At 32.1% G+C, this 20,411-nt stretch overlaps 1 protein-coding gene across 2 annotated transcripts; it reads right to left on the bottom strand.

The window, feature by feature from the left end:
- On the bottom strand, positions 1 to 11,090 carry PPP4R2r (Protein phosphatase 4 regulatory subunit 2-related protein). 2 transcript variants are annotated; one of them, XM_065507920.1, is made up of 3 exons: positions 10,214 to 11,090; positions 3,710 to 3,898; positions 1 to 3,140 (listed from the first exon to the last, which is right to left on the bottom strand). In XM_065507920.1, the coding sequence occupies exons 1-3, from the start codon at positions 10,428 to 10,430 to the stop codon at positions 1,144 to 1,146; spliced, it is 2,403 nt and encodes an 800-aa protein (XP_065363992.1). In that variant the 5' UTR covers positions 10,431 to 11,090; the 3' UTR covers positions 1 to 1,143. The 2 variants fall into 2 exon arrangements, with proteins under 2 accessions (XP_065363992.1, XP_065363994.1); XM_065507922.1 differs by having other exon boundaries at positions 1 to 3,137.
- Positions 11,091 to 20,411: the final 9,321 nt, after the last annotated feature.

Genomic DNA, 20,411 nt, shown 5'->3' with positions numbered 1-20,411 from the left:
TATTATTTTTGTTTGTTTTTAATACGTATATCAATTACATGTATTTTTCTTTATATCAATTTACTTGAATATAGTTTTTGTTTTAATGAAGTTTTCGTACAAATAAAATAGTTTTTAATTTAATTAAAAGAAACACAAAGTTTTTAAAAAAAAAAACTAAACATAAAATGAAATTCATTTCAAACACAAAAATTGTAATATTTTCAAAACAAATAGTAATAACTTCCAAACAAATAAATAAATCAATCCTATTTTAATTTTATTTATAAATATGTATTTTCAAATTTTAAGTTACAAAAATGCAGGGTAATTAATTAAAAAAAAAAAACACAAAGAGAAAGGAGCCATAAAATAATCATAATAATGATATAAAATTAAAATAATACTACAAGATAAAATGTATTAATTAGCAGAGAAATGTTTGAAATTAGTTTTAAAAAAACACACTACTACTTAATGGAAAAATGAGTTTTAATATCAAAATTACTACAAATATTTAGGCATTTTCATCATCATTAATATAATATAATTGATCCCTTTAGGTAAAAAAGATGTTAATTAGAATGAAATCAAGTGTTTTTTTTAACTACCAAAACAATATCACTTTTGTTTAGAGAAAAATCAGAAAATAAATTAAAACAATTTGCTTCACTTTCTTTTTTGTTGGATAAAAATTTAAATATTGGAAGTAAATTTGTCATGTTATTATTTTCTGGAAATTAAAAATAGTTTTAGTTATTTTGTTTGTTTTTTTTTCATCTATTTTATAATAATTTCTTTTGTTTTGTGTTAATTTTAGCCATAAAATATCGTCATTTATTTTATTTGTTGTTTGTCGTTTCTAAGAATTAAGTTGGTTTGTTTGTTTTGTTTTAAATTATAATATAAATATTGAAATGTTTAGAGTTTTAATATAAATTTAAGTTGGGCATTCTTGTCTATGCCTAAAAATTTCTATTTTTTTTTTTAAATTTTTTGTGTGATTTTTTTTAATTTTAATGTTTTTTTTTAAGGATTTTTATCATCAATCTTTTTTTGTTTGAATCAAGTAAAACGCTTAAAGCGTTTAATTGTTGTTTGCTTAATGTTAGGGTAGGTTTTATAATGAGAAAAATAATATTCAAAAATATGAATGAAGATTATTTACTGATCCATGGCTTCTTGACTGGTATCGTCGACTTCCATGCCAGAGGGTTCTTCTTCGGTTTTGGGATTGGTGCTGGTGGTAGTGGTGGTGTTGTTGTCATCAGTGGCCATGGCAGTGGCATTAGTGGGGGTATCAACATCCTTGGCGTTATCGTTAGCATTAGGAGGGGGTGGTGGTGGCTCAGCCATAACGACCTCTTCGACAATAGGTGAGGCCTCTTCGATGGCTACATCTTCTACCATGGGCTGATCGTTAAGAGCTAGAGTAGGAGGCGTTACAGTGGTTGTGATTGGGGTGCTAGAACTTTCAGCTTCTTTTTCGTTGGCTTTTGCTGTTGATTCTTCTTTTTCCACCAACGGCGTTTCTTTTTCTTTTGTTGCTGTTTCTTCTGCAGCTTTAGCTGTTGTGGCAGTGCTAACTTTCTCTGTTTCTTTATTTTCTTCCTTTTTAGTTTCTTCTTCTTTTACTGTTTCCTTCTCTTCTGTTACTTTTTCTTCTTCTAAGGGTTTTTCTTCCTTTTTAGTTTCTTTTTCACTGTCGGTTTTAGTTTCTTCTTTTAGTTCTACTTTTTTTTCATCAGCTTTTGTTGTTTCCTTTAAGGTTTCTTCTTCAGTCTTTTTAGTTTCTTCTTCTCCTGCTGAGATTTTTTCTTCAGTTTTTTTGGCCTTTGTTTCCTCCGGCTTTTCTACTTTCTTTACTTCTTCTTTCTCTACTTTTGGCTCTTCCTTTTGTTCTGTCTGTTTTTCTTCAGTTTCTGTTTTCTCTTCTTTTTGTTTTTTAGTTTCTTCGGGTTGTTCTTGTGGAATGTCTGGTTTAGCTTCATCTTTTTTATCCTCTGTTTCTTTTTGTTTCTCTTTTAATTCCTCCTTTTTGTTTTCATTTTGTTCTTCGTTTTCTTTATCGCTTTCTGCTTGATTTTCTACCTTGTCCTTGCTCGTTTCTTTTTCCTTTTCTTTTTCTGTTACTGTTTCGGCTTTTTCAGTTTCCTTTTCTTCTTTTTCTCCCTTTTCCAATTCCTGTTTCTCTACTACCGTGGCCGAGCAGCTTTCTTCCTCTTTTTGTTCTTCTACTTTCTTATCATCGTCCGTTTTATTTGTTTCTTCTTCCTTAGCTTTGCCATCAACTTCCATGGTTTCTTCCTCTTCTTTTTGTTTTTCAGCTTCCACAGGTTTAGCTTCTTCAGCTACTTCTTTTTTAGCGGGCTCTTCTTTAGTTTCCTTTACTTCCTTTTCCTTTTCGGTTTCAGTTTTTTCTTTCACTTCCTCCTTCTCTACTTTCTTCTCCTCAACTTTCTCTTCTTTTTTCGCTTCTTCTTTCTTTTCATTATCGACCTTATTACATTCTTTTTTTACTTCTTCTGTTACTTTCTTGTCTTCTGTTACCTTTTCCTCCATTTCCACATCCTCCAATTTTTCTTTTTCCTTTTCTTCTTTGCTCTCCTCCTCCTTCTTTGTTTGCTCTTCCTTTGAACATTTTTTCTCTTTTACCTCTTCTTTAACCACCTGCTCTTCCTCTTTCTTTTCCTCAGCCTTTTCTTCACACTCCATTTTCTTATCATCCTCCTTCTCTACTTTTTCCTCTGCTGTTACCTTCTTCTCTTCCAACTTTTCCTTCTGCTCTGCCACCGGTTTCTCAATACTTTCTTTTTCCTCCTTAACGGCCTCCTCCTCCATCTGCTTTTCTTCTTTGTCTTCTTCGGGCAAATCTAATTTTGCCTTTTTAGGATTTGGCAAATTGTCATCATCATTGGCATGAGTATTTTTAGTTGCACTTTTTTCCTCGGTTTTGCTGTCGACCTCTTTAGCTGCTTCAACTTCAGCTTTGCTGGCTGTGCCATTACCATTGGTATTCTCGGCATTATTAAATAAACCATCAGCTTCCATATCGATGTCTACATTGACATCCAAGGATAGATCGCCATTGACCACAGAATCCAAGGAATCACCATTTTCTGATTCGGTTCTTTTACGTCCGGGCTCAACGGTGCTGACTACTGAAAATAAGTTAATGTGTGAGAAAAGGAAAGCAATTTGTGACCATACAAAAAGAGAGAAACAGAAAATGTTCAAAAATAAAAGTGCAAAAATATTAAGCAAATTGCCAAAGTTGTTTTAACAAAGAAATTCTATAAAAAAACGTTAATGTTTTATCATTTGCTAAAAATTTTGCAGGACAAAATTTTTTAATACTCTTCTTCTTTAATTAATGTTCATTCATTGTAGAATGATATTTTAAAGCTGCCATTTTTTTTTGGCGAAAAATGTAAACATTGCAGTTTGTGTTACCAGATGTTACACAGTAAAAATTTGCTATTACATTAGATTAATGGAAAATCATAAATTCGCCAGATATTTTTGAAAATTAAGACATTTTTGTTAAAATATTTTTAATTTTTGCTTAAAACATGAATTAATACAATATGTATAAAAAGAATGAGAAATTGTATGAAATTTTGCACTTTTTTTTTAATTTTTAACTTTTTAAGATTTTTAGTTTTCACTCTATCTCTCTTATCTATTTTGAAATTATTTATTAATTTATCCTTCTTTCATAATAACTTACCGAGAATATTCTTTTCCAAGGCACGCATAAACTTATCAATGCGACTATATTGCTTGCGTGGATCAATCAAGAGCTCACACAAACGTTGAATGGTAAATGGGGCAGCATTGAAAAGTTCTAAACGTTCCAACAATGATGATTTCATGCTCTCATAGTTGAAGGGGTCAACATTGGGATATTGGGGGATTTCTGCAAAAGAAATTAAAATAATTAAAAAAAATGTTATAAACAATAAATAAAAAGATGCAATTAAATAAAACTTAAAGAAAGTAATACTTAAGTTTTAACAATTGTAATAATTTCTCTAAATTTTTATAAAATTTTCACAAAAATCTTTAAAAAAAATTGTTTTTTTTTATAAAATTGCATACAAAAGAACATTTAGAACCTATGAATTCAAATCTATTTCAATTTTCTTACTGTGTTAAATGAACTTCTGAATAAATTTTTCGTTTTTTAATACTTGGTTGCCGCACTCATTGGAAGTTAAGTTAGAAATCCTTTATATATATGATTTAATTGCAATTTTTCATATCCGTAAACAATTTTATGGGAAATGTACAACTTTGATCTACTTGAAAGAAAATCAAAGCAAATTATGGTCATCTCGTTTTTTTATTTTCTTCTTTTAAGAGAATTTTAATAAAAAAATGTTTTTTTATTAATAAATTATTTTTATTTTATTGAAATCTTAGAGTAATATAGAAACGAGACGTAATTGTCAAAAACCAAACTCTTGCAACAACAAAATATATAGAGCGGAAACTAGAAAAATAACTCGTACACAAAAATGACCCAAAATAATCACATGTACGAGTCTTGTTTTTTTTTTAGTATGCTTTCACATATTTTTTTTTACTAATACTTTTCATCACATAGGTTTTTGACAATTGAGTTAGGTCTTTGACAGGAGGGTTTCCGATCTGTGTGTATTTATCTATGGTCTCTATGTACAATTCTCTATGGAAATAATTTTAACCATTTAAAAATGTCTTCTGTTAGTCTTAAATTAATCAAAATTATACTAAAATATATATTGTAACGGCTTTTTTAAAATAACTATAAAAAAATCGCCAATTTGTTATTTTTGAGCTTAAAACAAAATCCGCAAATATGGCAGGCTTGTTTATGTCAACATTATGTTAATGTTAACACAATTATGCATACATAAATATTTGCTTGTAAACATAACTGCCATAACATAACAGCATGCAAGGAGATGCATTGAAAAAAATGTTATGTAAATGAGAGCAGTTCTGCTCATGTTATTTCAACAGTAACAGTCTCTCTATGTATCAATTAACATGTATAAACATTGAGTGAAAGTTTTCAGCAGAGAGAGCTTACATATATGTTTGCAAGTAGCAGAGCTATTTATGCATAAACAAAAGCAGCACACAAACGTAAACAGAGCTGCTTTAAATAACAGCTCTGCCATGTTTTTTTTTTTAAACAGAGCTGCTTGAATACATGTTATTGCTTTATATTTTTGCAAATTTGCTAAAAAGAAACAAATTTGATTGTTTCAACTCATTAATATTAATGAAATCTATAATTTTAAACACATGTTTAAAAATATAAATAAACTAAAATTAGTAATTAAGCAACAAAGATAAAAAAGGAAAAACCGTTTAAATTTTAAAATTTAAATAATTAACCGGCATTAATGCTCTTCTTTACTCTTTGTGTTTGTTTTAATTACTCTTTTTTTTGCAACATAAATACATACATAGTACATATGTAAATACAATTACTAAAAACTTGCTCTAACTTGCTCGCTCCCAGGTAAATATGTGGTATGTATACATATTTGCAAATGGAAAACAAAATTCATGAAATAAAACAAAAAAAAAAACAAACAATTGACTGAATTTACAATAAAAACCAATTAAAAAATATGTATAGCCGGCTAAATAAAGTAAGCAGCAAAGTGTGTAGTAAAGAAAGAATAACAAGCGAAGTTAAAAAAAAAATAAATTACTGCTTAAAAAGAAAAATGTATAAAATACACAATAACAACAAGATGAAAAAAAACATTTAAATAAAAAAAAGGCTGGCAAATATTTGAGCTTAATACACATACAAATACACAAATAATAAAAAAAAGAAAAACAACAATAACAATGTCATAAAATAAAGTAAAGCTTAAAACCAACAACAAAAAAATAAAATGAAAAGAAAACACATTAAAAAAACCGTCTTTTTTTTATTTGGGGAGTTTTTTTTTAATGGTTCCTTATACTTTATGGGCTATTTTTAGAAGCCAGACTTAAAGTGAATGAATTTTTCATTGTGCTTGTGCTGTGAACTGGGCTCTGCTGGATGGATGGTTGGTTGGATGATACATGTGGAAGAAGAAACAGCAACACACAGACACAAAATATATTGTGAAATATATTTTTTTTCATTTTAAAATTTAACAAGAATACATTTTGTGTAGCCACAACAACAACATTTATGTACTATATAAAAATGTGCAAAAGAAACTAAAACTAAAGTTGAAGTTCAAATATTTTCTGGAAATTCGTACAAAAAAAAACTAAGCAAAAATAGTACATAGCAGGTTTTTCTTTTTAATATTTATTTGTATGTAAAGGAAAACTTTCTTTTCCATTTAATGTACAAAACTTTTATAAATAAGGGTCATTTATGCCTACAAAAAACCAAACAAAAATCACTAAATAGGCCACATTTTAGAACTGTCAAAATTTCTGTAAAAACAAGTGTTAACAACTTAGCGCCTTCCCATCTTTATCATCGAAATTTTTTAATCGTTTGAAAGGCCCATCTATGCCATTAGGTATGGAATATAACACAATGTCCACGAATCTGGCGTTTAAATCAGTCTGAATTTGATGGGTTATGTTGTCTTTGAGGGCCGCTGTGGTTTGTGGCTTATTTGCCTAGACCTGTGACCTTAAGAAAAGTCCACAAGAAAAAGTCTGACAAGGTCAAATCAAACGATTTCGATGGACATTTTCACATCAACTCCAGGTGAAATGATCATGTCAAATTGCTCATGCAGAATGTCCAATGTGGCATGAGCTGTGTGGCACGTAGCGAAATTGTTTTATCGTTTGAAAGGCCCATCGATGCCATTAGGTATGGAATATAACACAATGTCCACGAATCTGGCGTTTAAATCAGTCTGAATTTGATGGGTTATGTTGGCTTTGAGGGCCGCTGTGGTTTGTGGCTTATTCGCCTAGACATGTGACCTTAAGAAAAGTCCACAAGAAAAAGTCTGTCAAAGTCAAATCACACGATTTCGGTGGACATTTCACATCAACTCCAGGTGAAATGATCATGTCAAACTGCTCATGCAGAATGTCCAATGTGTCATGAGCTGTGTGGCACCTTAGCGGCATTCTATTGGAATCACATGTCGTTGGTTTCTATATCAGCCAATTCAGGACAAAAGAAGTTTGTAATTATCGACTTATAAGCACTCGCCGTTCACAGTGATGGTCTGGCCAACGTTGTACTCAAAGAAATGTGGACCGATGATGTCGCCAAACCAAAATCCACACCAAACAGTGAGCTGCATTGGTCACGAGGGTACAGTAAGTAAACCAATAAATATAAACATCTGAGTTAGACAAGGATGTCCACTATCACCTCTCCTATTCAATTTGTCTATTGATGTGATGAAATGCATCCTCCGAACAAAGAGGTATATCATGGGGCCTGAATAGCTTGTAGGATTTAGACTATGCAGAGGAAATTCGTCTACTGACTCGGAGTTAGGCAAGGATGCTCGCTACCGCCTCTTCTATTGAATTTGGCTATCGATAATGTGATGAAGAGGTACCACGTGGGGCCTGAATGGTCGCTGTGACCTATAGATAGATATCTTTAAAACCAAGGCTATAAGAAACAAAATCGGATCTCATGAAGATGTAATGAAACGAATTAATAGAGATGTCCTATAAGTGTTTACAAAGCGCTGTTTTACGCAGAATACTAAAACTTTTCTGGCAAAAATCGAGAGTAATCAACAACGTCTTCGAAATAAAAAGGTGATGGGTTGGCCATACATTGCGAAGACCTCAGGATAATATAATCAGAAATGACTGAAACCCACCAGCGATGTCAATTTGATGTCGAATCTGTGAAAGCTATGAAATTTATAGCGACAAGACAAAGCATATTTTTGGATGAATGGCTGTGTAAGTAAGCAAGCACAATTTCCAGATATAAGATGACGCCAAATCAACAGGAGGTGATGATTTAGAGATTTGGTGATGATTTAGAGCCGGCGGCATGGCATCATCATTATAAATGGGACGATGTTAAATCCACACGAGTTCTCAGGTGGCAATATATCCACAAAAAGTTATAGTTTGGTGATGATTTAGAGCCGGCGGCATCATTGGTCCGTAATTTTGAGAAAACGGATCGAAGTGTTAATACGATATTTGGATTTCAGCTCCGGAATGACCAGAGTCTCACTCGGTTAGGAACTTCCAACTCATCAATCATTGCTGTTACAAGAACAATATGGAAATTTTGCGGAGGTGACTTGAATTAACACCAAAGATTAAGGGATTTGTAAAAAAATCCAAAATTCTGCCACAACTCTGCCAGATTCATTGAAAATTTGTCCTCTCGTTAATATCTTGCACACAGGTTGTTAAATTTAATTCCATTTCAAAAAATTTATTAGAAAATCCTTTATATTTATTATCGATTCTGGAATGTTGATATGGCAAATTGAGTGTGTTGGTTGAAATCAACTATTCAAAGGAGCCATATATAAGACAGACCCTAATATGTTTCAGATACATTCGGCCCATATATGGCTGACGTGATAAATAAAACAAGGCTATCACGATTATTGTTATTATGGATACATCTTGAATACTGTCTATAGTTCCGGCAAATCTGAGCGCCACATGACATTTCATCCAATTTTATTTACGATAATCAAATGAGAGCCGGTAAAAGTATTTGCAATTGTTACCAAGTCGGAAACACGACTGTAACTTGTACCACAGCTAAATAATACACATAGACCGGTAACCCACCCTCATGTCAAAGACCTAACTCAGTTGTCAAAAACCCAACAAACTATGTGAAAACAAAAACAACACTAGTACATGAGAATATTTTGTGTATTTTGTTGGTTTACATTTTTTATAGAGTCCGCTATATGATCTGAACCATAGAGAAATATACATAGAGCAGAAACTAGAAAAAAAAACTATAAAACAAAAATTACTCAAAATAATCACATGTAAGTATTGTATTTTATTTTTTCAATATATTCTCAGCACTTAGGTTTTTGACAACTGAGTTAGGTCTTTATTGAAAATGCTTTTTAGCTTGGCCTGTTTTTTCAATAAATGTTTTTGATTGCAGGTCGGTGGACTATTTTTTTATATTTAATTTTTATGGTCTATTTTATTTATCTAACACGTTACATTTGCTATTGTCTCATCAAACTCATATATGATTTCAAGTTAATTGATTACAAAAATTGGAATTAAAAATTGTTAATAATTTTAACATTTAAAGAGTTAAGACTAAATGGTATATTCCAAATGAAAGCTTGAAAGGTTCTCAACAAAAATAATTTGATTACGATTGGCACTTGCACCAATTCATAAACTAGAATTTTGACATTTTCATGAAAAAAGGTTGTCCTGAACTTGATTTATACCGAAAAGAAAAATTATATCACTGATAAATAAATTGGTTACGATCGTAAACTAGAAACTAGCCATTTATTTGAAAAATTTTCATGAAAAACGGTTAAAATTTACTTTTAATTTCGATTCCTTAATTTCTTATCACAAATTAATTGGCAACACTGTAATTTATAACACCACTATTTAAAAATTTCCTTTTTTGCCGTTTTGTTGTTATTGCTTTTGGTAATCCTCGTTTAACATTAGCCAACACTGTTAAAGTTAAAGGGAAATTTTGCAACAAACACACTTTGCTGTTTTTTTAACATTAATGTTGTTGCCTATTGCTAAATTTGTTTTATCTTAATAGTTTCATCTGCTAAAGTTTTGCTTTGATGCAACTTTTTTTTGATATTTCTTTTAAAAAATAAAACACACACACACTTTTGTTATAAACTTAACCTAAATTAACCACTGTAAAAGAGCTATTTTAATGCTCTCAAATTTGTTGGTGGGGTTTTTTTTCATTTTTGCAAATAACTAAAGAGTACGATGAAAAATATGATGTTGATGAAAAAAGAACAAAGGAAGAATAAAAAGTAAAAAATTATGAAAATGGCAGAAAAATTATATGAAAAAAAGAAAATATAAATTTTTTTTTTTTTGCAAATAAAATACAAAAAAACCGTAACGCCCTATTTAAACAAACAAAAAAAGACATTTAATAAAAGAAAAATGTTAAAGAGAAAGTAAGCTTGAAGTTAAAACAGGAGTTAAGGCCTGCTTTAACAAAAAAAATATATAAAAAAGCCGGTTCAACCAGACTTGAAGGTGTAAAAAAAAAAAGTAAAGGAGAAATTTATTTTGTACTTACCATCAATACGAGGAGTGGTGTCGTGAAAATTTTTTATAACATTAAGCAACTTTTCACGGAACAAATACTTCAAAGAGGCCCACTTGAACACCGTGTCACCGGTCTTGGCCACATAGCCCAAGTATTCATCCAATTCCTTGGGAATTTCTTTTTGCTTGAGACGTGTAAAACGATCCAAAATTTGCATAACTTCTTCGGCATTTTCCATGGTTACCATGTTAATTCGAAACGTTCTAGCTTTTTTAGAAATATGAATTTATGTACTTTAATTAAGCGTTCAAATCAAATTGCAAAAACAATAAACTTTTGGAAAAAAAATTTATTTTTTTTTCTTTTAAATTTTTAAGGTTTTTGGTGTAGAGACAAACACGTCGCTCGCTGGCTGACTGAGTTGAATATTTTTTCTTCTTGCTGTAATGTTGTTGTTGTTGCTGTAGTGGTAGTCGCTTTTCCTGCACAAGTTTTGTCGTCGTCGCCGACGTCGTTTGAATATAATGTTCTTATTGTTGTTGTTGCAGCTGCACACACACAGAAATTTTTAGCCGAAGTCTGTCTGGTTGGTGGTGGTAGTTGCAAAAACAAAAAAATTTACCGACTTTTTTTTTTTGTACAAATCGTCAGACTGGTTAACGAAGTCTTTTTTAATTTCTCCTATATACCAGAAAAATTTTCTACAGATAAGAAATACAAAATGAGAGCAGGACAATGACCGGCTTTTTTTAATTATTCACACAAACTCCTGCTCACTCACACACAGAGTTAATTATTTGCTTAAAAGCAAGTTTTTTTCTTATTGTTTTTAGGTTTTAACCAAGTTTTTACTCAAGGATCTTTTAAAAACTCTTATTTTGTTTGCTCTTTTAATTAAAAAAAATTATAGTAGTAGTAGTGGTAACTGTGTGCTAGTTATTGCTTGATATCCGAGATGAGATGCAGCTTCAACAACGTTGAACAGGCGACTGAACAAAACTCATAAATTTTAACACTCAGCTGTAGAGACGTCAACGCCGGCAGCACAGAGTTAACATAACGTCTGCTTAACAGGATTAACAGAGAACACACACTCTCACACATCTCCACATGAAACACACTCAGTAATGAGTAATGTATGCGAAAAAAAACAACAAAAAAGCAGCAACAAAATTTTGCAAATTTTTCTTGCTTTTAAAACACACTACTACATATTGTTGTCAAGCGCTTCCTGTTGTCTATTCTTTTTTGCATTCTTTTACCTTTAACTAACAACAACAATAGTTATATTAACTAATTCTTCAGCTTAAACAGGTAAATTTTTCAATTATCAAAAAGAAACCAACTCAGCAGCTGGCCAACGAACGCACTCCCTCAACACGTTCACATTTATTTCATAAGAAAATATTCTATCTGTAAACTCACCTGTCTATTTTTTCTATTTATAAACCTTTTTATTTACTTTGTAATAGTTTTCAGTGTTTTTTATAATAACTATTAATTTAATTACTAGTTTATTCAACACTTTATAAACTTTCTTTAAAATTTTCAGTTAATTTTCGTTTTTTGCACAATTTTTTTCAACTTTTTCAGCGTCTTTTCTCTTTGTTGAGTAGAACAGCTGTATGAGAAATTGTCAAAATGGCTAAATGTCAAAATTTAACATGCTGTTATGTTAACTGACAGAGCAGTGTTAGTAAGAATTTGCATTAGAAAACAGGGATGGAAAATTTAGTGCTATTGTACTTTTTTCAATCATTTTAATTAAATTTCAATCTAAAACTAGCATAGCATTAAAATAAATAACGGCGTTTTAAAATTTAAGGTTATACCATAGGCTTGTCCATTATTCCAGTTTTATTTTGATTGTATAAAGGTTTACATTACTTATTTTAATATTTGAGTGATCGTTTAATTTTTAAAATTTTCTCGATTATTTGAACGAATAACGATTAAAAATTATTATTCAATTTAAATTATTAGTTTATTAACAATAATTATTCGTTTATAACAATGTATAGTTATGTTTTAACCTAAAGTTATATTGAACGTTTTCATACAAAAAAAATTATTTTAACTATAAGTTAACATATAACCAGAAATATATAAAATTAATATATTATGACTTTTTGTTAAATATTTAATGAAATTATTAATGATTTTTAAGTATTTTTATGAAATTGAATGTGATTCTATCTAAATTGTTTATAATTGACCTTTAATATGATATCAAAACATTTCATATCGAGTATTTTTTTTGATTTTTACGGTTGTAAATGAGTTCCATCCACTTTTTTATACGAACATCGTGTGGTTGGCTAAAATTAACCAAATTCGACGGCTAACATTGATAAAATAATGGCAATAAATCTTTAACTTCTAAACTGACAGGAAAACGATATCATGCTTTCTGAAAATTAAGAAATAAAGCTGCTGGAACACAGGAGGAATTACAAAATTTACCACATGTTTTTTTTTGCCAAATAGGTTTTTTTCCTATTAATGTGAAGGGTGATACAATTCGGCTCATCATGTGTAAAAGACTTTTTAGAAATAACGAAAAAAAGTTTTCTTTAACAAATATTTTTTTTTCTATTAATGTGAACGGTATATACAATTCGGCTCATCATTACATTAACACTCTGACTTGATAATTCATCTATGGATTTAGTTTTATTAATCTAGCTTATTTCAGTTTAAAAATCTCAATTTTCCATCTCTGCTATAAAAACGAAGTGTTGTATTTTGCACAGAAAATGGTGAAAAAACAAAATCAAATGTACCTATTTAATTTTAATTACAGAAAGCAACAAAAATATATAATTTTATTAATTATTACAAATAATATAAGTTATAATGCAAAAATATCTTAACTTTTTCAATGTAAGTAAAATTCTGTTTAATATTTAATAATGGCAACTTTCCTTATAATTAACCCTTTTAGGGCCACTGAAGTGAAGGGTAAATTTAACGATGGTTGTTTCAAATATTTTTTTTGTGTGAAATTTGTAAAGGGTGTTTTTTTAAGCCTGATATAAACTACGAAAAAGTTAACTGTCAAAGGAACTGTCATACTGCGCTAACTTTTTGACATTTATGATCTGTATACCTACTCTGGCAATTTTTTTACCACGCTTTATTTATTGATTCTCCCTTTTATAGGCCTAATAATACGTATTTAAGTCTTATAACTAAAATTAAAATTAGAGAGCCTTCATGGACAAATGACACTCAACTTAGCGGGGTGGTAAATCTACTCTACGGAGTCTAGATCGGGTTTGGCTCTGCGCAATAGTCTTGCAAACGGGTTGAGATGGTTTTTTATTTTTCACGGAGTTTCTTGGACTCTTCCTTTACCAAATGGCACTTCCAAGTCCATGTGGATGTTTCTTATATACCATGATGCTCCTATCATGATCCTTAGAATTTTAGATTTGGCCCTCTGTATACGATCAATACTGGTGTTGCTAGCCATTTACAATAATTGGATTCCATACATTCAAATTATTTTTAAAAAGTTCTTATACAGGATGAATTTATATTCAAGACTTAATTTTGATTGATCACTCCAATGAAAGATGGAGGCTTTTAGCTTCATGTGAAGTCTTTTGATTTATATGTGACGGAACCAAGTAAGCCGTCTATCTAGATGAATACCAAGGTAGGTGATACAATCATACTGCGGTATATTAACATTGTTGAGTGTGATAGGTGGGCAATCTCCTCTCCTTGGAGCTTACTTACCATGTTTTCGCACGTATGAGGTAATTTTCTAGTTGACTAGATGCTACGAGTGGGCTTTCGTGTGAGCTAATAATGGCGGTATCATCAGCAAATGTAGAAATTGTTAATTTATATAACGTAGGTCTAGTACACTTCAATAAGTCTGATTCTGGCAAATCATCGTGAATAGGTTGAGGCTTGAACAATGCTACCAAATTATCAAAATTTACTTAGAAAATCAGTCATCGATTCGCGCAACTTAAAGACGACTGCTTTTTTGCAAAATTGTGTTCAGAAATTAGGCTTATTTTTGGCTTAACGAGTTTCTTAATAACCAAAATTGCCGCATATGGAGTGAGATCAAACCACAACAGACCCTACAGACTCAATTACATCCAGACTCCATTACACGCTGGTGGCATCGTTACTATTAATGAAGATTGAAAATATAGATGACATTGATCCGGGCCAGATAACTTGATTTCATGAGACAAAGGTCGTGAGATCAAATGATGCATATCCTTTATTGATAGTTTTCATGTATTCAAGACTCGTTTACAAGCCTTCAGTCTACTATTTTTCATGTAATCAATATTAAAGGATAATTATAAAGAATCTGATAATTTGGGACTTTTGTGTCCCAAACAGAGGATCCCATTCCTGTAGATTTAGAGACGTAAAGATGTTAAGATTGTCTTACGGACGACAATGTTACTTACAGAAGGGTTTAAGGGGTAAAATAGGTTGTATTATCAATTTTATATATATATAGAACCCAGAGGATTCCTTCCTACTAGATTTAAAGACTTAAAGTTGTTACGTCGATTGTCTTCTTGTCTCTTGAAGTCAATAAAGAAAATTACTAGCTGCAGAAGTATTCAAAGGGTAGCTTTACGGAAATAATAAGCGTCTCTCGATGAAATAGCTAAACAGTTGGTGGTAAACTTAGCAATAAAGGAAAATGGTAATAAAATTTAATTATCAAAAACGTAAGGATTTAAGCTCTTCCTGGTTTACTCATCTTTTTTGTTAATAGTTCCAAGATGCTCCCATCACATTGGCTGCCATCTACTTTTACAAGACTTTCTTCGTGTCAATAAATAGAGATAACTTGTTGAAGGTGTACAATAAATTAATCATCTTTAAAGTAGAGAGAAAGAAGTCCGCAATTGCTACGCATCTCAATGAAAAGGCCAAGCTATTCTCATTAAGAAAGAACATTAAGAAAGAATAGTATTGGAAGTTTATTATCTAAAAATTTGAGACTTTCCTTGAACTGTTTTTAGTAACTAATTAAATGCATCGCTCACAAATGGACCCCAATACTATAACGAAGAGACTGCTAAGCTTCTTCCAATAAAATGGACACACCGACAGCTTTAAACTCAGCATTAAAGGAGAGCTGTTTTGGAAGTTTATTATCTAAGTAATGGAGATCTTCTTGAGATGCTGGAACACCTAGACACTTTTTAGATAACAATATCCAGAATCGCTTACCCATGAAGACCCCACCTACCTTACTTCCTTAAGAACATCTCTTCCTTTCGGACATATTGCTTCATTTGGAATCAATAAAGAAAATTGTGTCTGAGTTAAAAGAGAGTAAATACTCCGAGAAGCAACATGTATTTCAATGGAATGGCCAAACTGAAGAATTGAACATTAGCTAAGTAGCTCAACAATCAAAAACCTAGGGATCTGAGATCATCCTTAACTATAAGGCTTCATTTGACACATACTCTATTCATTGGTAAGTAATTTTCTATTCTATTTCTATATAGAAAAGAGGCCCGAATACCTATATAAAGAGAGACGCTCTGCTAATCGTAATAAAATAAATATTTCAAGGCTAATGGCAGAGTCAACGACACCATTCAATGAATATTGCCGCAGTTCCACGATATTGGGAAAAAGAAGATATTTTGTCGTCTTCTTTGTAAATGGCCTGCTCAGAGTAATTAAATGTGGTATCGGAAACTAGAATAATTGTCCTTATTATACTCCTCAATGCCAAATGTTGGATGTATGCTTTTTTTTATCTGGTCTTAACTTAAAAATATAATTAATAAAGAGTGATATAGTCCTATTAAAGCAGAGTTATACATCATGTACTCTACATGTCAGAAGTCTAGACTATAAATAGGACTGACGCTATGCAACTGATAATCCGGAATAGAAGGGACATATCAAGGTTGCTAGCAGTATTACGGGGTCAATGGAGGCTAGGCAAGCATGCGAATTACCTGGGACTTCCTTTTATTGTCGTAGCTGTAAGGATAGGGAAAAAGAGGAAACGATATTCCATCATCTCTGCGAAATTCATGGGCAACTACATATTTACCAACCTTATTGAGGTAAACTTAATAACCTACTGATATATCTCACGGTTACAGGTTGGGTCTAACAAACTCGACATTCTGATATACAATACGATGTAAACGACATTACATCTGACGAGTGGTGTGGTATTTTCAAAACGGGGTCCCTTCCAACCCTCCAAACCAACCAACCAGGGCTCACCATGGATCAAATGTTTTGGTATATCCAAGAAAAATACATTAATATGGTATCCGATGTTTTTTTTCCAATCCTGGAATACTTTCCATCTCTTAATAATGCAGAAGGAAGAGGCTCCTTAGTAAAAACACATTTTCCTTTTTAACATATATGTACTTGAATATTCAATATTTTATTCAATGATTTTGGTAGAAGATTTAATTTTGGAACAATAGGAGAGACTACAGAACTTTCTTTGTCCCTGAGATTTTTTGACGGAACAAAGAATCGTGATATTGGGCAACTGATATCTGGATAGGCAAACAGATTTAGTGGTGATATTAGCAATATAATAACTTTGTTTATTGGTCTGGTAGCCAATTTGTTCAGATACTAATATATCACATAAAGTTGCACAAGAAACTCTTCATAGAAGGACCCAAGGGTCCAGTATTCAGTATGAAAACTGGAAATTTATATCCTTTGAGTAGCTGCATCATCTAGAAGACGATTATATTAACTTTTTCCGAAAATGGAAAATTTTTTACCAAGAGTTTAGATCCTGTCTATAGTGAATTTGCTCTATTTTCTTTAAAATATATGTAAATCTTACTTTTCTCTCTATTTTTCCTTTTAATTTCTCACATAATTTTCCTGGCTGCCAATATTCTTCATTTTAATGAGAATAGATTCAGATATTTAATACTTTGGCGGGTTTCTTTAAAATACTGCTTTGTGTGTGTCTGTGCATTACAATAATTTCCTTTTAAGCCATTTACGTAAATAAATTGTATTTTTATATATATACATATATTTGGATCATAATACTTATATATAAACCATAATAATGTAGTATTTATGTATATTACCTGAATTTTTTCTATTTATTTTTGCCTTCATTTAGCAGAAAACACGTGCCCATTGATTTCGTGACACACACAAATAAACTCGTATATAAACACTTACGCATTCTCTCTCTCTCACTCATACTCTACTTTGCCATGATTAAGTATAACGGATTACATTACTGTTGTTGTTGTAGCTTTGGTTATCCTCTGAAATACATTGATTCTGTATTTGACATAGACAAAAGGAAAGAAAACAAAAGAAACAAATAGTAAACAACAATAACAAATAATAAAATAAACAGCTGTTAAGGATTCTATTAATAGCATACACAGAATCACTTACTACATACATATTTTTGGGTATGTACGTACATCTATCACCTGTCATGTCATATGTGGAATAGAATGATGGTAGTATGTAGTTCTTCTTCTTCTAGTATTGATAGGAAAAGTCAGGGTTGAGTATTAAAATAAATTTTAGTACTTTTGAGTAGTTAATTGTACCAAAATGTTATTACGCATCTTTCTCTCAACATATCTTCCACAACGATTATATATATGCCTGTTTTGTTGGTCAATGACTAGTCCGAGCTATCTTAACTTACCTGTGAAGGATATAAATTTGACAATTCTGCAAATTTACTCTTCAGATAATGCTGAACTAGAACTGATCTAGATTATGTCCCTAATCTGTTCCCTTTGTAGTAGCTGAAAATAATTATGTCTCTGTCATTCAGAGTCATGAACCAGAACTGGACGTTTGCATATCCGTGTGCGGTTCGATTTCAAAACAACCCATGCAGAATCGGACTGTTCTTATCCCCGATAGATTAGAACACAGGCATAGGAGATGTTCCTCAAAGACTTCTCATCATGAAAACAATATTTAAATATAATAGTGTCAACACAGCCACAAGAATCCGTAATCGATCCCGAGAGACGCCGACTTAAGGCAGTGATTGTAACCATTACAAACTCGATGTAACATGTAGACAGAGATCCTGATCAGAGCAAAAAGTTCCCACTGACGAAGATTGATGGTTTACAGCATGACCAGTAAATTTCGTTGCCTTGCTGGCGAGAACAGGTTAAAATACCTTGCGATCTCATTGAGTTACATCCGGTATTCATGAACCAATCTATATGGAGTATAGTCTCTAGAAATTGATTTAAGCGAAATTTAACTGTGCTTCCATATCCGGATGTTCTCAACGCATGTCAAGTAGTACCTCAGACAGTTTACCGTCCTTTTCATGCCCCAGATCTCAGTCTGGATAACGCAGCATTATTCAGTTCCTGAACTGAATTAGAACCCGAACTGGAACCTAAACAAGAACATGAACTATAACTAGAACCTTAACTGAACCAGAACTGAACTAGAACCTGAACTAGAATCTGAACTGGAACATGAACTAGACCCTGAACTAGAACCTAAAAGGGAACTGAACTAGAATCTAAACTAGAACATGAACTAGAACCAGAATTAGAACTAGAATCAGAACTAAAACCAGAACTGAACTAGAACCTGAACTAGAAGCTGAACTTGAACTATAACCTGAACTAGAACCTGAACTAGAACCTGCACTTTAACCTGAAGTAGAAGCTGAACTAGAACCAGAACTAGAGCCAGAACTAGTACCATAAGTAGAACTAGAACCAGAAATAGAACTAGAACCAGAACTGCACTAGAACCTGAACTAGAACCAGAAATAGAACTAGAACCAGAACTGCACTAGAACCTGAACTAGAACCTGAACTAGAACCTGAACTAGAACCAGAATTAGAAGCAGAATTAGAATTAGAACAAGAACTACAACCAGAACTACAACAAGAACTAGAACCAGAACTAGAACGGAACTAAAACCTGAACTAAAACCTGAACTAGAACCTGAAGTAGAACCAGAACTACAACCAGAACTACAAGCATAACTAGAACCTGAACTAGAACCTGAACTAGAACATGAACTAGAACCTGAACTAGAACCTAACTAAAACCTGAACTAGAACCTGAACTAGAACCTGAACTAGAACCAGAATTAGAACCAGAACTAGAACCTGAACTAGAACCTGAACTAGAACCTGAACTAGAACCAGAATTAGAAGCAGTATTAGAATTAGAACAAGAACTACAACCAGAACTACAACAAGAACTAGAACCAGAACTAGAACGGAACTAAAACCTGAACTAAAACCTGAACTAGAACCTGAAGTAGAACCAGAACTACAACCAGAACTACAAGCATAACTAGAACCTGAACTAGAACCTGAACTAGAACATGAACTAGAACCTGAACTAGAACCTAACTAAAACCTGAACTAGAACCTGAACTAGAACCTGAAGTAGAACCTGAACTAGAACCAGAATTAGAACCAGAACTAGAACCTGAACTAGAACCTGAACTAGAACCAGAATTAGAACCTGAACTAAAAGCTGAACTAGAACCTGAACTAGAACCTGAACTAGAACATGAACTAGAACCTGAACTAGAACCTGAACTAAAAGCTGAACTAGAACCTGAACTAGAACCTGAAGTAGAACCAGAACTACAACCAGAACCTGAACTAGAACCTGAACTAGAACCAGAATTAGAACAAGAACTACAACCAGAACTACAACAAGAACTAAAACCAGAACTAGAACGGAACTAAAACCTGAACTAAAACCTGAACTAGAACCTGAACTAGAACCTGAAGTAGAACCAGAACTACAACCAGAACTACAAGCATAACCTGAACTAGAACCTGAACTAGAACCTGAACTAGAACCTGAACTAGAACCTGAACTAGAACCTGAACTAAAACCTGAACTATAACCTGAACTAGAACCTGAAGTAGAACCTGAACTAGAACCAGAATTAGAACCAGAACTAGAACCTGAACTAGAACCTGAACTAGAACCTGAACTAGAACCTGAACTAGAACCTGAACTAGAACATGAACTAAAAGCTGAACTAGAACCTGAAGTAGAACCAGAACCTGAACTAGAACCTGAACTAGAACCTGAACTAGAACCAGAATTAGAACCAGAATTAGAACAAGAACTACAACCAGAACTACAACAAGAACTAGAACCAGAACAGAACTAAAACCTGAACTAAAACCTGAACTAGAACCTGAACTAGAACCTGAAGTAGAACCAGAACTACAACCAGAACTACAAG

This window comes from Calliphora vicina, chromosome 4, assembly GCF_958450345.1.
Source record: "Calliphora vicina chromosome 4, idCalVici1.1, whole genome shotgun sequence".
Taxonomy (NCBI): domain Eukaryota; kingdom Metazoa; phylum Arthropoda; class Insecta; order Diptera; family Calliphoridae; genus Calliphora; species Calliphora vicina.
Note: the sequence above shows the minus strand (reverse complement) of the source record. Positions and strands in the feature narration are given on the sequence as shown.